The sequence below is a fragment of the Euwallacea fornicatus genome, chromosome 8 (assembly GCF_040115645.1).
Source record: "Euwallacea fornicatus isolate EFF26 chromosome 8, ASM4011564v1, whole genome shotgun sequence".
Classification (NCBI taxonomy): Eukaryota; Metazoa; Arthropoda; class Insecta; order Coleoptera; family Curculionidae; genus Euwallacea; species Euwallacea fornicatus.
In genome coordinates, this window is record NC_089548.1 from 5,600,739 (window position 1) to 5,618,148 (window position 17,410).

At 32.7% G+C, this 17,410-nt stretch overlaps 1 protein-coding gene across 2 annotated transcripts; it reads right to left on the bottom strand.

The window, feature by feature from the left end:
* Window positions 1-1,361: 1,361 nt before the first annotated feature.
* Window positions 1,362-16,904, bottom strand: LOC136340571 (bridge-like lipid transfer protein family member 3B). 2 transcript variants are annotated; one of them, XM_066284757.1, is made up of 25 exons: window positions 16,525-16,904; window positions 15,221-15,422; window positions 13,664-13,852; window positions 13,383-13,608; window positions 13,152-13,318; window positions 12,930-13,095; window positions 12,220-12,318; window positions 11,639-11,787; window positions 11,402-11,585; window positions 11,157-11,189; window positions 10,100-10,192; window positions 9,850-10,031; window positions 9,671-9,797; window positions 9,442-9,611; window positions 8,648-8,861; window positions 8,452-8,591; window positions 7,567-7,720; window positions 6,662-6,877; window positions 5,646-5,813; window positions 5,455-5,594; window positions 5,268-5,402; window positions 4,410-4,688; window positions 4,177-4,357; window positions 1,793-1,977; window positions 1,362-1,735 (listed from the first exon to the last, which is right to left on the bottom strand). In XM_066284757.1, the coding sequence occupies exons 1-25, from the start codon at window positions 16,566-16,568 to the stop codon at window positions 1,631-1,633; spliced, it is 3,948 nt and encodes a 1,315-aa protein (XP_066140854.1). In that variant the 5' UTR covers window positions 16,569-16,904; the 3' UTR covers window positions 1,362-1,630. The 2 variants fall into 2 exon arrangements, with proteins under 2 accessions (XP_066140854.1, XP_066140855.1); XM_066284758.1 differs by lacking the exon at window positions 11,157-11,189 and having other exon boundaries at window positions 16,525-16,903.
* Window positions 16,905-17,410: the final 506 nt, after the last annotated feature.

The window sequence follows — 17,410 nt, forward strand, 5'->3', positions numbered from 1 at the left end:
TATAATTGATAAAACACCTAATTCTCTTCGGATGAGTCACAAACAATAAGTTCACGGTGTTGTCTCAATTTGTACGATATTCATCGAAACGTCAAAACTGAAACTACACTTTATCACTTAGTCAGCTGTGATAGGCACAAATTGTAACTATAAAAATTATTATTTATGTATGAATAGAACCCATAAAATTAAAGAATCCTATAGAAAGCATTCGATTTCAGTTTTCTAATTCAGCACGGTTATGAGCTCCCATGCACAAACGCGCGATTAGTAGGTATGCAAGATTTATTCAGATTTACTGGTTGCCATCGGCATTTCGAAAATCGTAAGAGGTGCAAAATCAGTTAAATTGCGACACACCTGTGAAATTGTACGTTGGAATTTTTATATTCTCCAAAGGCAAACATACCAAACGACAATGTTACTTTTTGCGTGTAAATCTTTAAAATCGAATCACTTTGAAGTCGAAGCGATACCATTCGTAACAACGTACAATACGAGAAAAAAGTGAAATTTCACCACCCTGTATAGTAAAAATGACACGTTTTTAACCATGGGTATATTTGCATTCTTTATTATTTTGCAACTTACTGTCACTCTCTGAAATACCTTCATGAGGATATATTAGACCCTGTATAATGTTTCGATTTATTTGGGAAGAAAAAATAATTTCAGTATTTATCGTTTTCCGTTTTCCTGAGTCTGTTAGATTTTTTCTAAAATAAATTTCACTTTGTCTTCTCTAAAAAGATGGTTGCGTTACGTTTTCATAATGTTAGGTTCGTGATTTTCGCAACCATCATCCGCTTCTGTTTAGTAACTATATTCCCACTTAATTATTAGAATAAATAGTTATTTATTGATTATATCTTCCAAAGGTATCCAAGGACAACCTCAAATTTTTCGTGCACCACTATTATCCATAAACGGCTGAAAAGATCTATTTAAGTTTAAATTTAATTAAGAGCAAATAATGAAATGCGAACTTAATATTTGTCTTCGAGAGAATTACCGTGAGATTTAAATAAATAATAAAAATACACATACAAACACCATGTAGTATATCTTTTTCTTGGACAAGTTATACATTTACATTTTTCTCCGCAATCGGGATACCTGAAAAAGGCAATGGAGAACGTGACCGAACACTATGGAATGTCACGTAACTAAAAGCCATCTCAAAAGCTAAAAGGGGGTTAAAGAAAAAATGAAAATTCTTCACTTTATGGCGAGTTATGTTTTTAAGACGAAGACTATTATTGTTGTCCCTTTTTCTATTCGCATAACACTTACCGCTAAGTCTGGCAATGGACTCTTCAGTTCTAAAAGCGTTTTAGGGACTAAAAATAAAATTAACTTACTTTCCACTTCAATATTACTTTTGCTTGATTATACTCTCCGCATATGCGATAACGTTTAACATCTTAAAATATAAAATAATCAAATTAACATATATAGCGTGTCTTAAAGACAAATTGCACAACAAGAGGTCACAAACCATGACAAGAATAAATTGTTTGATTCTTTTTTTTTACATAAAAACCTACAGGTACCGCCATTACAATTGACTGCCTAACTACTGAGAGCTTTTATCGTTTCTACAGCAATTAGTACAGTCGAAACAACACTGCTAGCTCTTAGAATTCCATTTCCAATTGCCTGTTGGCGTCAATTGCTCGCGCATAGAAACTAGCTCATCTAGAAGACGTTTTTTTTCTTCTAAAAGTTTGCTTATCTGAAAATTAAGAGTTGTCGGAATTAGGGTAACAGGGAGCAAAACATTCAAGCTTACATCATCCTGTGCGCTTTTTAAATGATTTCTTAGCACATTGCTCTCTTCAGTACTTTCCTCTTTGGATTTCCGCAAAGATCTATTTTCTTCAGAAATGCGTTCAAATGCGAGCAGTTTTCTTCTTAATTCGTCGTTATCAGATAATAAATTTGCTAATTTAATAGAGCTTGGTGACTCGTCAGGAACTGAAACGCGACAAGAGTTTTATGGATATTTTCAAGTAATATTTTTGAAAAGTTTAATGAACCACTTTGAGAAAGAGAAGTAGAAACTCGATACAGAAGTGTGCACTGCATTAAAAGTTCTAACACTTACCGCGGACTATATTTATATACAGGGTATCCCAGAAATAAGTTCCATAATTTCAACAAGTAACAGAACTTATAATATAACAACTTTTGTCAAATAAGTTTTTTTTAAAGTCACATTTACTTCCCGCATTTTTATCTATTAAAATCACTCCATGGAACCGCTTATGGATTTAAAAAAATCCAAATAAACACTGGATATTTTGTTGATATTTTCTTATCGTAAAGTTTTTTTACTAACCGGTAATCAAGGTCGATGCATCGCAAGTCTTGTATTGTTTACGATTGATAGTATTGAGAAATTTTCGTGTGAAATGCCGCGATTTACAAATAATAACTACACTGATATGGTGTCAGCTTATGGGGAAGCCCGTGGAAATTCTAATCGGACTCGTAGGATTTATACGCATCGTTTCCGGTATCGTTCTACACCCAATAGGCGCACGTTTGTACGTATTATTCAAATACTTCGAAATAGTGGAACTTGTGCAGGTGCATATCAAAATTGCGGTAGACAACGGCCTAATCGTTTTGCAAATTTTGGAAAGTGTTGGAAATAATCTTGGAAGTAGCGCTCGTAGACTGGCAATAGAGCACAATGTGTCAAAAAGTTCAGTTTGGAAGACTTTAAAATAACAACAATTATAGCCATACCATGTACAAAAAATTCAGTGTTTACAATTGCAGAATTATCATCATCGACAGCATTTGTGCAACTGGGTTTTAAAAAAACTAAGACGGGTTTCAAATTTCCTAGCTATGTATTAGCCACCGATGAAACGGGATTCACCAGGTAAGGAGGGAGTATTTAAATATGCACAACACTCACATTTGGACAGATGAAAATCCCCATGATATCAGGCCTCGCAATTTTTAAGAGAGATTATCAATAAATATATGGGCTAGAATAATAAACGATCGGTCCATCGCCCCTTACTTTTTACCAGATCGATTAGATGGTAGAAGTTATTTGCAGTTTTTAAATAACGAACTAAATCATTTATTGGAAGATGTTTCGCTGGAAATTCCTGGAAACTTGTGGTATTTTCATGATAGTGCTCTTTGTCATAACGCCCGAATTGTACGAGAATGGTTAAATAAGCACTTCTCCAATAGGTGGATAGATCGAAATGGTTCTGTTGCGTGACCCGCTCGATCCCCAGATTTAAATCCTTTCAATTTTTATTTATGGAGCCATATGAAACAGATAATGTATTTTACTACAGTTGATACAATTAAGCAACTACGAAGACGCGTTGAAAATGCTACCAGAATGAGTCGAAATGATAGGGAAACGTTACTGAGGGTAGAAGAAAATTTTAAACGCCGAATACAATTATGCTTTGGGAATAATTGTTGGATTTGTTAAATTACAGATCTATGTAGAAAACTAGAAACTAAATAGTAATAGATAAATAATAATTTCGGCACGGTCGACTCATATTGTGTACGCACCAAGCTGATTCACGTGTTTATAAAATGGGAAATATTTCTTGTAATCTTTTACGATGCTCGTACTGCAGTAGTGTTTCTGCCGATTATAAATGAAGTCGGTTAGTGCATTCGTGTTTTGTTAATCCCAATTTCCTCTAAATATTCTTATAATTTCCAACAATAGAAGACATTCTAATCTGAATATTTAATGTAACCTCTTTTGTAGGTAAGTCAAAAATTTAAATTATTTTAAAAATAAATAACGTAAAACCCCAATAACTCCTCTTACTTAACTGTACGTGTCTATCGATTATTCGCAAAAAAAGACATACACATTACAAAGCAGGCAAAAATTTTCGTAGGTATCTATACAAAGGATCCGAAATATGATAAACAATTTTAAATGCCATAGATGAGTAACAAAATTGTAATAAATCTTATAATAAATTGAACTGAAAAATTATACCACTTACGCAAAAAATGAACTTAAAAAAAATGTTGCTTTTTACGAATTCTATTATTGATTCAAATTATGGCACTTATTTCTGGGATACCCTGTATATAAGAATTACGGGGTTGCGCATTCTTATGGGTCCACCTTACACAAACACTCGCTTGAAGTGCGAATGAAAATATTCTTACTGTGAGTTTTGGAAAATGACGTAGCTTCAGGTTTCTGATTTGTTATACTGAAAATTCCACCTTCATTTCTAGTGATATAAACCTGGATTACATTTAAGTCTATCGGAATTGGCCCAGGAGAAGTAATATTTACAGGTGGTCGATCTTCGATGAGGTGAATTTTAATATTCTCTGCGGAAATCTTAAAAACAAAACTCCTTCACACCATTTCTAATGTGTATACAACTACTCACAATTAACGGCAACGGAATTGGAATTATTTCGTCTTCAACAAAATCCATTAAACCGATCACAGTGCTCATGTTCAAATTTAAGGACAAATCTTTCACTTCCATTATTACATGGTCCATAAACGCCCGCTTCAGGTTGTCTCTATCTGTTAAGTCAATCTGTAATAGAGAGGACGAAGCGGATAATGCTAATGTGTGATCGAGCCTGACACGGACTTTCGGTATGGAAGTGCTGTTCGTGGGATTTTCGCTCCAACCTCTCGAGCGCATACTAAATTTACCCTAAAATACACAATGTAAATTTGGATGGGAAATGCATTAGATAAGTTATGGCGGTCGGTTCGCAAGATGCCAATTTTTTTTAATTGTACTGTTAGAGGTTTTTAACCGTACTATAACAGTAACCCCCCTTTCATCACATTAAAGTATAATATTAATGAAAATTAAATCAATATTACTATTTACTTAACGAGTACAGTGAATGATACTTGGTGCACTTGTTATTACAGTTGATCGAACGACGCGAGGCGGAACTCGATCAACAATTGATTGTGGTAAAAATATTTTCGCATGCATTAGCTATATTTATCCTACGAACTCATATGCGCTAATTTTATTGTCTTTTGTATGTTTAATTATATATTATCATGCAGTAAAACTTTTACAGGTGCATGTACGTTAAAAAACTTTACCGCACGCATATTGATGTTAAATATCGATAAAATATTTTAAAAGTAAAACATGTTACGTTGATTTGTGTACGGTAAAATATTTTACTGAATAGGTACTTCGAAGCGCTACTTTCTGCTCGTAAATTCGTATGGTTAAGCCATTGTAGGGTATACATGCCCACCCACGTACTTGAAATTCGTCCCAAGGAATACTTGAACACTCTTCAGTTAAGATATTGCCAACTTGAACTTTAATCGAGGACGAATAACCTTTGGACTGTTGCAAAAACTCAACGTTTGCCAGTTTAAATGTTGATAAACAGACCTAAGAAAATGTAATTTTAGTCAAAAATACGAACATAAAAAAAGCAAATTACCAAATCTTTTCTTTGGCAACTACTGGTCAAACTATGGTCACTCGTAGATGTCACTGTACTAGCTTCTTCGAGCACTTCGGACGCCTCTTCCACACGTTCAAACTCTTGCATCCCATTTACATGAAACATATAGTCCATTCCTATTAACATGCAAGTTGTTAGTGTTTATAAGTAAATAGATTAGCACCTACCCCTAACATCCTCCTCGAAGTTGATCATAACAATTTGTTCAGAATCACTTGATGCATCGCTTCTAACAGAAATGGTGTCTGATATATCATCAGGGCTTTGTTTTAACGCACTATCAATTGAAGACATTAAAGTACTAAAACCCTTTTTCACAGAAGAAAGTCCTGGAACTATTAAATTTTCAAGTTTAATTATATATGTTATTCCAACTTAAAGAAAATCTCGGCTCGCCATAAAATGCAGACGCCTCTCCCCAATTTAAATTAAGGACAGTTTTAATAAACTTTAATTTTGGTGTGATTAATACCGTTGTGTAGCAACCAACAGAAGCAGAGCATAGAAAATTTCAGTTTTAAAACCATGACAGTTATAATAACCTGAAACTCATACCTTTAAATAATGAACAGTACTGATTAACACTCGACATCTGCTTAATTTACTCCCTAACTCATTTGTCACATTTGGCACCGTTCGTAATTTATACAGGGAAAAAGAACTTCTTTTCATGGTGAACCAAGATATCTTAATTAATTTAAATTAACGCTCTATACAAGTATCGGCAGTTCCAGTGGAAACATAGGAATCGTGTAAGTGGGAGAAGGACTACATAAGGTTTAATACGCCTCCGACAAAGACCAACGATGTGATCCAACTTTATTGGAAGGCTAGTGGTTGATTTAAGTGGAGTTAGTCCAGTGCTACCCGATTTCTTACCGTTTCAGAATTTTTACTAATATAAGTTCTAGTGATGGATTAATCGTCTTTGTTTCATTTATTTACATTGCTAATTTTTGCTCAGATGTTTAAAAAATGTTCCATCGCTACAATGGTAGCAAAATCGATACTGATCTAAACGTTAAAGTGGAAATGTCGGTCAGAATGTCTCCACCCGCTTCGTTGCTCTTTATTACAGGCACATTAAACCTTATACGGTTTTTGTCTGACTTGCACAATCCCTATATTGCTAGTTTAACTGGTGATATCTGTATATCAATTTGGCAGATATTGTAAAACTTACCAACGTTGATATTGTTGGGAATATGAGTCTTAGATTGCATTCTAGGTAATAAGCAAGGAGAATACGATGAATTGGATAGATTTTTAGTATTTGTAGCATATGCTTCGCTCTGCTCTGGGAGCGACTGCGATAAGATAGTAGTGTTTTCCGAATACGTTACAAAACGACCGCTGTTTTCAATTTGATGGATTGAGCGTGTACTATTCCGTAAAATACCTTAAATCAACAACTTATGGTAATTAATCAACGAAGAGATGTTATACTGACATACAAAACACACTATAAATATATTTACTAAGCAAAAATTGAAATGTTACAAACGAAATTTAAATGAAAATTATAATTAAATTTCAAACTCAATTTTTCCAGAACAGCTCAGCTGATTATTTAACACTAAACAAATTTATACAAGTTCCGTTTATTGCACAAGAAAATTTTTACAGATCCGGTAACTGGCTATATTTTTTTGATGATTGGAGTGCTAACTTAAGGAAAAAATCGGGATAATTCATTTACACAGCTGTGTTCAGAAAATTGACAGCTCGAGACGATTTCAGCTTTTTTTTCATCATATCTAGTTCGATAATGCGTTTCATAATATGTCAACATTCTGCAGAAGAAAGTAAAAGAAAAATAAAAACAAACACAACTACTTCAAGGACTGATAATGGAACACGGCGGTTCGTTCATTCGTGCGATTAATTTGTCCATTAAAAATGTCTATTTTCAACAGGTTTAGGGACAAATAATCCGTTTGGGGTAAGTGCTTATACATTATTTCGGATGGCTATGGTACCTTGTTACGATAAAAAAAAAATCAGCTAAGTCGTTTTAGAGAAACCAGTAGAGTATTTCACGTGTAACATTTCAAATGTGATTTTTTTAAAATATGAATATGAACTTACCGACAGTAATATCATCAATACTAGAAAAGTCAGGTACAAACGACTCTCCATCGCCACCAGAAGATTCTTTTCCTGGACTCTGTGGCGGCATTACAAAAGTAACTTCTACTTGAGGAATAATAGCTCCAACAACTAGAGAAGACTCACCATCTGTCTGAAATGTATTGAGACAATAAGGTAACGCGGTAAATATTTCGGCAGGACGTTGATAATTATTAAATAAATGCGTTTTATTTATTTAAAATAGAATCTTTTTTGTTTTTTTCGATCAGTGTTTTATATTTAATAAAGACGATGGTAGACCTCTTAACCATCTGAAAATGTGTTACAATATTTAGTTGTTTTAGCCATCGAATAGACGGCGCATAATGCTTCAAACTTTAAACAAAATCGCTGGTGAAAATAAACTGACAAAAAAACAGTGGATTGTTAACCAGCAAACTTTTTTAGCTTTTAGTACTACAAAATAAACAGTGAAAAAAATTCATTCATTTTGGGTTCGTATGTGAAAACTTGCTTTGTCACAAGAAGCCTGATAAAAAGATTTTTACAGGATCTTTCAAAAAGTATTAAAATATATATTGTATTTTTAATATTTGAAATGACTTTTTGCGAGCAGCGAAGTAGTAATTTTAATTTTTGTCTCTCAATGAGACCCCTGTGCACACATGCCCGGTGAAGCCCAGAAGTATGTTGTGTTGTGGTCGAGTAATCTAACGGCCTCTTCCCATTTGTGCTTCAATATTCCATTCTTAGTGCGGACCCGCTCCTAATTGTTCCTACATACATATTTATCCATATTTTTCCATGCACGTATTACTTATGCACTTACTCCGTATTACTGAAGTTAGTATTGCTGTTAGAAAGTTAATAAATTGCACTTACCTTCATTATTCTATCCGAATCAATATTGAGAAATGTAACCAATTCGGACACTTGATCGGCTAATCTCATTAAAAACAAATATTGATAGTGGTTCAACTGAACACTGACTAGATTTGATATGTAGGCTAACGCGTGTATATCTGAAACGATATTTTTTTTGTCTTTTATTTTTGAAATCTTGTATCATACAAAATACCCGCGTTTTTGGCTTTATCACGTTGACCTTCAAGAGTGCTATTGGGATCAAAACTCGCGTGCAGCCAAATGGTAATAGGAACCGCCTCCAGAAAAGGTATAGGTTTGTTAAAATCTGACTGAGCACCAAGGAAATCTCCATATACAGGGTCCAAGAAAATGCACCACACATCTCTAGCGTCCGCCCAGAAAAGTTCCCGCTTTAGCTGGCTACCCTGAAAAGATCTACGCGTGTCAATCATGAGGAAAACGATAATTTTCATAGATACTATGAAATAAATACTCATTCACTGGTTAGTTGTGAGGTTTCCATGAAAGTTACTTCTAATATTAAGTTGCTGGATATTTTGATTTAAAGGTCTTAAGCCATTTACTTATTCTTTGCAGCCTGCTTTGTAATGGATCTCCGTATAATTGAAACTAATGAACAAAAAGAACAAGACAAACATATTTTTGAGCGATTTTTAAAGCGAAATATAATATAGACAAAAAGGAAATCTAAAAAAATTGGAAATATTTAAGTTCATACAGTACTTTATTTAAACACTGTATATTTGGTTTTTGGTAAAATAGAAACTTTAAAAATGAAATTATAAGTGTTTAGCAGACCATATTGTCATCAGCAATATCAGATCAAATGTATACTCATTAAGTCTAACCACCCTACTTCTACCCAAACACAAAATTGATTACCAATACCCGTTATAGTATACAATGGATAACATATCAAATTTTTTGGGCGCATTCTGCTGCAAATAATAAAAAAATGGATTTTGCTCTTAGCATATAACAAACCGGGTTCTCCAAAGACGACATTTCTAGCTGTTTGGGAACTTGCCGTACGTCATCAGCTGCGGAAATGTGGTTGAGAAACTTTTGAGTGACTAAGTAGAAATCGTCCGTTTGGCTTGGAAAATCGCTTCCAAAAAATAGGGAACCCATATAAAACGAATCTATACATTTTGCTAAATGTTAAAAAAATGCGTCAGTTTCTAAATAATTGTTAGCTCTAGAAGTAACGCACCTAAATCTGCTCGTGAGGAATGCTCCAAACTCCTTACATTGGTGATTGTAGCTCTAGTAACTTGGATGCTAAGACATTTTGGCCTATCTCTTTGATTGTGGTATTCATCCGTACTTTCAAAATTCAACTAAAACTAGAACACTTAATTACGGCAACTGCTTGATTCGGACAAGACGTACCCTAGGCAATATGGCCTCAATTTTTATATCAATATATGTAAAATTATTATGAGGATCCTTGTTATTGGGGTCCATAAATGATCTAAATAGATTTAAAAGGAAGCAGTTCAGCCATAGACATGTGTCTCGATCAAAAATTACTAAAATTGGATTCAGTTGGACGTAAAACTTTGGAGGTGGTACTACAATGAGATAACAACGGTAAGAAAATAATAAATTATCAGAATATAACATTTTTATCCGTACCTACCTGGAAAGGGAACATCACTAGGATAATAGTAGTAAATATACTCTGCATGAATTATACTAGCGTCTTTTGGTAAAGTCATCCTTCCTCTGTCTCCTAAAAAATAAATTATTAACATAATATTTCTTGACTAAATACAGCAGAAAATGATTCAACACTAATGTGCAACAATTAAATAGACCTACAAGTACTACCGACTCTTAGCGCCAAGCGTTAATTTAATCATAGATTAACGGCCTGACTAATGAGTATTGTTATATCTCTATATTTTTAAATGCTTTGTTCCATTCAGTGTTCAGGATCTCTCAAATATAACCCTAAATTTTGCTGAGCTCTTTGTCAAACTGGTTTTTCTTTGGGTTTTTAAATAAAAATAAAGATATATAACTATTACAACCAGCAAGATTGTTTCAGTTGACAAAAACATTGTTCAATTTCCATTTTTTGCCTGAAAGGTGCGACCACTTAACTATAATGATAAGAAATCTTTAATTATGTCGTATCAATTGCCTTATCATTAAGTTGATGAGTAATTAATACGTAGACCTCGAAGACCAGCTATAAATGAAGCAATTTGCATGCACTTACCAAAATTATGTTCTGCTCTTAACAACCCTTTCAAATATTTTACTTTCATTAGTTTTGATTTAATGTTAAACTGGGTTTATATAGCACATAATGCATAAACTAATGGATAAATATTACAGACAAGTTAAAAAGATAAGAACTTTGTATTGTACCTTATATATATTCTACGCCCTGTGTAAATTATAATAATAAAAGTCTCCATAAAGCTGATTTTACTATGCGTTATACACCATAGTTTAATTTATCGGCGATAAATTTTAAATTCTCAAGATACCTACATGATGAGAATGTGTGAGCTCGTTCATTTCTAAAGAAGCGCAATCCTTTAAATTTGAGGAAGAACATAAAGGGCATTGTTCTAAACGAAATCTAAATGAACACTTTCTAATATTCTAAGTTGCTACTTTCTAGTGCTGTAAGAAGCTCCCTCTAACAGAAATCAAACAACGCAAACAAAAGATTCTAATGGTACCTGTGGCCTTATTATCTCTCCTCTTATGGCTTGCTAATAAACAAAAAATGAACATTTCAAGAAATACTTTTCAACTTTGATATTTAGTTCAAAAACTAATATCAAGTAATATCCGATCATCGTTGCCAACAAAAAAAAAAAACAAATTCCTAGCCAAACTGTGGATATATAAAAGTGTTGTTGGGAAAAATATAAATCTAAACTGACAAAAATATAGATATCCCTAAAAGGTACTGATAACTTACCACAAAGAAACTCCTTCAAAATCTGTTTTTTGCCAGAAGTGGTTACCCTGTAAACAGTAAAATCATCCACCCGTAATACAATCGATGTTGTCATTAATTTATTCAATTTCAGCTGCAATTTTTTCTTCAATTCGCTTGAATTTGGACTATTTGGCTTTTGGATGTCAGAGTTTAGAGAATCGCCCTAAAGCTGAATTAGCAAAATCTCTGTTTACTCATCATTCATTAAGTCCTTACTTTTGGCATTCTACTTAAGGGAGTATGCTGAACTTTATTATAATTTACCAGATCCATAAATCTATTTTTAAATGATGTTAAAGCCTGCTCTTGCCAAATTGTGTGCGGTGTAGATGAGGAATTATAAGTTGGCCAATGCTTTCTATCTCCTAAAAGAGGAAAACACTAACATTAAAGCACTTTATTGAAGAATTGTATGAAAACAAATACTTTCTATTAAAAAAAAACTCCCAAATATAGGACACAGTCATATGATGACAATTTTCATACCAGGCACGGTAGGATATAATAATTTTCATTAAAAATGTTAATTATAAAAATTGATTTGAATTTGAACGAGTCAAACCTGATTTTTTAAAAAACCATTTCAGAAAATTCATAGCGCTGATTACTAAATTTTTCTACTATTATTATGTGAAAATTATCATTATGCTATTGCATTGATCAAGTTATAATAAGATGTGTTGTGATTTTAAGGCTAATACGAAACCTTACAACTTTACTATTGTACTTGTCTCTAATTATCCTCATTCTCATAACAAAGCTGTCCAAGACTTCTTGGTTCCAATGTATGAATTTACCTTTAGCTAAATGATAAGGATAGAAGTCCACTTGAAACCGTTTAATGGAGATTTGAAGTGCACCTCCGTCTTGAAGATTTGGATATGAAGATCTTCCATCTGTAGAATAAAAATAAAAATATTGGTTTTTGCAACTAAGTAGAATTTGATTTGTAAGATAGTTCATACTCAACACAGCACTTCATAAAGTAATTCATCATTAAAAAAAAGCTCGCATAAGGGGTGAATCGTAAATGTAGGGCATCGAATAAGCTATTCACTATTATCAACGAACATGTAACATTAATGATTTTTTATGGTTACCCTTTATTATTTATTACATAAAAAAAGTTTTTGATGCCATTAATAATATATCCAAATCTGTTCATTAAAAATATACAGGGTGGCTTCTTTAAATAGTAATATTATTACTATCTTGGTAATCGTAAGAATTCAAGGTTGATTAAATGAACCACAAATAGATGATCAATTAACAAAAATGTTACCAAATTCTTATTGATTTCATAACTTAATATTAACCTCCTAATAATGAACTTCTTTTTTATTGTCTTAAATGGTCTGTCTCAGAATGTGGTGTGGCTTGTGTAACCACATTAATTTTAAAGTATCTAATGAAGTTGAGCTGCATATTGTTCTTTATATTGAAATTATATTAAAATTCAGTTGAAAAGTCTCAAAGCAAAGTCGAAAGACTGTAAAAAAAATCTTACCTCCTGGGTCATCACATAAATGCAAGACAATTTGATTGGACAAAAAATGATAAGATGTCTCTATGACATCATACTGAGCGAACATACGGCTTGAAGCTTTAGCAGATTTAAGTGCAAAGCTTTGTAGCGCTTCCTGGGCTAACTGAGCTTGATATTCAGGCAGTTCCTAATAATAAAAAAAATTAACTATGGCAATTGTGAAATTTTCATTATTTAGTTTACCTCTAGTTTTCTGGCTGCTTTTAATTTCCGAGTTAACTGAGTTGCCCTTTCTATTAAACCTGATAAAGAATTTAGAAAATGCAAAGCAGCCTTTAGTTGTGAGTCAGTCAATACCCACAGTAAATCGTCTAAGATAATCACTAACCGAGACCCGAGTATAAAACAGTCTAAAAATAATTATCAAATAGTCTCAATTATTGTTTTGCTGGTATAAAATAATCTTATAATTACCAGAAAGTCTTTTTTTTATGGTAATGCGACATCTCGCTTGATTTGTCAGCAACCTCAGCGGAGTTAACGTACTGTCTTTGGTCGACCTGGCTTCGACTCTTAGAGTCTGCCACTGTAGCTCTTTAAATATCAATAATTGGCCTTTTTCTGGGTTTTTTAAGCGAGTTAAGGGTAAGTCCATCCGAACAAATTTTGGACTTACAGATTCAACGACTATTCGTTGGATCTGTACAAAAACAATATAAAAGTAACCAATATAAAACTCGTTTTGATTATTGCACCTGAAGAGTAGCTACAAATGCAGGGCTCTTGAATGAAATGTTTACGGTATTTACGGTAACTGTAATTCCATCAATCACTTTATGAATAAAGCTGTATTTTCCAGGTGGACCATAAGCGGGTGAAATGTCATTAGACATATTCCTCAATTCCTCACATGTTTCGACATTTATGTCTACTTCATCAAGACTCTGTAAAAATAATTATGCCGACTAATTTGATCAAACAGCGAACAGCTCACTATTATCCTATTACATGTAGGGTCAGTCGTTTTGGTTTTAATATTGTCAGCCACAAAAATATTCGCACGCCATTTAAATTATTAGTATTGCAAACATTTGGGAACTATAATTGAAAATTAACATATGCAACATATAAGATAGTCCAAATGATCTTTATAAATATTACGCGGTGTACATACATACTTATTGATTGCGACATTCGCATTGCTAAAATCGAAACATTCTATATTGGATTTCCTTTAATTTTCCAAATAAGTGTTTTTCTAGTTTTTTTCCCAATTTCTTGATTTTCTAGAGAAACTTCCAGTTTTTTCTCATTTTTTATAACACACTGCACACTAGAACGACTTCTGTTACTAATTTTACTAATTTATCCGTACGATTTTTGCCTTATGTGACTTTACTATTAAATTTCTAATTTTTTGAGAACACTCCTGCCTTTGATAACCCATTTTTGTTGTTATTGAAAAATATTGTTAAAACATGTTACCCATGCATCTAGAAACACATGTAAACAACAATATACAGGGGACCCGTTTAAAATAGTCCACCTGAAACGTCTTGAATGAATTTTTTTTCGAAAAACCCCGAGACACGTCAATTTTATTTTTAAAGGGGACATTTTTAGATCATAAATTCGTAGGTATAAGGTCGTAAGGTATAAGGGTGGCAACCCCTTCAAGAATCTTAAACGGCACGAGGGTTCAAGAGGCATATCAAATCAGAGGTTCTCTCTTTAAAGGCGAAACAAAAAAATTTCACCATACTTGTAAAGAAAATTGAAATTCCTTTGATTTGATGTGCCACTTGACCCTCAGTACTATTTAAGATTCTTGAAGGGGTTGCCACCTCGTTTAGGGAGATGACTCTACATCTACAATTTTATAATCTAAAAATGTCCCCCTTAATATTAAAATGAATGTATCTCGGGGTTTTCCAAAGAAAAAAATTATATTCAAGATATTTCAGGTGGACTATTTTAAATGAGCCAATCTGTATGTATGTATCTAGAAAATACCTTTATATGTTAATTTTTATTTGAAAAATATCAGCCCAGCATTCAGTTGTATTAATATTTTTGTGACCTGCCAGAAATGATATTTTACTCTTATATGTATATGAATACTAATTTGACATTCAATAATTGAATTACCCGAAAGCGAATAATTTAGACCATCTTTTATGTTACGTATGTTAATATTCAATTATAATTCCCAAACGTTTCATATACTAACAATTTAAATGATGTAGGAATACTCTTGTGACTGACTATACACAAATATATTTAGTAGAATTGTTTGCTAAAATAATTATTACCAGACATATTGGCACATTTTTTAGCTTTGTCCAGGTTATCCTGAATGTCACTTTATTGCACCAGGCCTTGGTCAACCTCAACCAACAAGGTAATTCCAATAAGTCAGTTATCACATCTTCATTCAGTTCCAAATTAGTTAATTCACCTTCACCTTTGAAAGTGCTGAGATTTATTTTATCTGCTGAGAGGTTTTTTGTGAACCTGTGAATAAGAAGGTTCTTGTAATAAATACGCACCTAAGTACGTGACAAGAACTCAGGTTGTGTAAGGTAAATAACAAACTACTTATGAGCACTATAACAGAAATTTAATCTTGTTGTGTAAGCAATGTTTTTCCAACATAGGTTCATCGCTAAAAATTTATTCACTAAAACTTGAACATATCTATCACTAGTGACACCTTGTGACACCATTAATTCTGTCATGATATTTGTACTATATTTGACTATTTGACACACTCAATCCATATAGATTATAATTGTTATGGTAAAAAATTATAAGAAACAAAAACCTATAATTTTTGACTATCAAAATCTATTCAATACTGATAAAAAAATTGTTATGTGGGATCCTTAAATTGCAACTTTCAATGTTTAGTTAATTTTGCTGGATATATATATATATATATGTTACTTTTGAGGCAATTTCATTTATTTGAAAATTTTAAATATACTTTTGCCACCATGCAATTGAGGGTTACATTTTTCTAATGCTAGTATAAAATGATTCAGATTTGACTGCCATTAAAGCATATTTGTGCATAATATGACAATCCAAATACAAACTATTCATTGGAGAGTTCAAAATACATACTGCAGACAGTTTTGCCATCCAGTATTATTTGAATGGTTATTTTTGGCAGACCACCTTAAAGTTTCAATCAATTTCTGGAAAGCCATAGTTGTGATACATGATTACAAAAAAAAAACTTTGCAATAGGTTATGAACTATAAATATCGAGCATTGTTTAATAATTGCCCTTTACAGCCTATTTGCTATGGTAGATACTTAGTGACGTTCACCAGTAATACTCATGGTTCATAAGTACACAATCTTTAGGCACCACCAGTGGTGCGGCTGGTAGTGGACATATTAAGTTAAACAAGTACTGTAAAGTATTATGAGGAAGGAAGGGTACTATAAGGGATAATTTATTGCTATTTTTAATGGGGAAACAGGTCTCACAACAACTGTTTCTGCAACGTCCGCCCCAAGAGTTTCAGGATGTTGGTGATGAAGATAATTGTAAACAGAGTAAGCGACAAAATTACAATCAATAGTCAGTAGACAAAAGGCATCTTACCTAGATAAATGTTTCAGTAACTGATTTTTAATAATGGAAACCATAATAAGGCTTTGAAAACGATTATAAACTACTTATGCTTTTTCTAAATAATTGTTATAACAGATCTGCTTTAAAACAAAACAATTTAAAATTATTTAAAACATTAAAAGATTTTTTTCTTTAAACTAAATTTTTGGAAAAAAATATTTTCAACTTCAGCTGACAATGACATATTGAGTCACAGTTGTAACGTGAAAATGACTACGACACATTTCCACCTTGGGAAAACAAAATCAGATGTTTTTGACACCGACGCAACGAGCGGGTTATATTTGGTGCAATCCAGACTCCAAAAACGTAGTTTCACCGTTTTGTCAGGGATCAGATTAGTGTTCATATTTAGTGTAGTGGTATAATGAACTGGCTGCCTCAGACTTTAAAGAAAGACACGTCAATATTGTCAATAATGTACACAAACAAAGAATTCTGTTTTATTGTATTTCTTACTAACCTTTTTTCACCAGTTATTTAATTCAGCTCAAACTTGAACTAAGAAAATTGACAAGGACTTGAGGGTTACCACGAAATATTTTAAGGCAATACACCAACTAAAATTAACAAGTTCCCGTGTGAACTATTTGAAAATTCTGGGTCATTTATTCAAATAATGTACAACCTAGTTTTCAAACTATGTTTTTGTAGGTCATTTTTGTAATGTTTCCTTCACCTAAACATCCAGAATTTATTTTAATTCTTAGAAAATGAAAGTTTAATTGGCATTCTAATTTTTTTTTATTTGTACACAAATTTCATACCAATATAGCATTGCTATATTTTTATGATTACTTGTCTTCATATTTAAAATCATGTACTTTGTACAATAATAAGATTACGCGTACTTTTA

Bases quoted from the DNA above. Each gene is read 5' to 3' on its own strand.
- LOC136340571 (XM_066284757.1), bottom strand. From the start codon at position 16,568: ATGGTTTCCATTATTAAAAATCAGTTACTGAAACATTTATCTAG. The intron at 8,592-8,647 runs GTATTTTGTATG...ATATCGTTTCAG, and splicing joins TGATAAAGCCAAAAACGCGG to ATATACACGCGTTAGCCTAC. The intron at 5,403-5,454 runs GTAATTTGCTTT...ACATTTTCTTAG, and splicing joins GTTGCCAAAGAAAAGATTTG to GTCTGTTTATCAACATTTAA.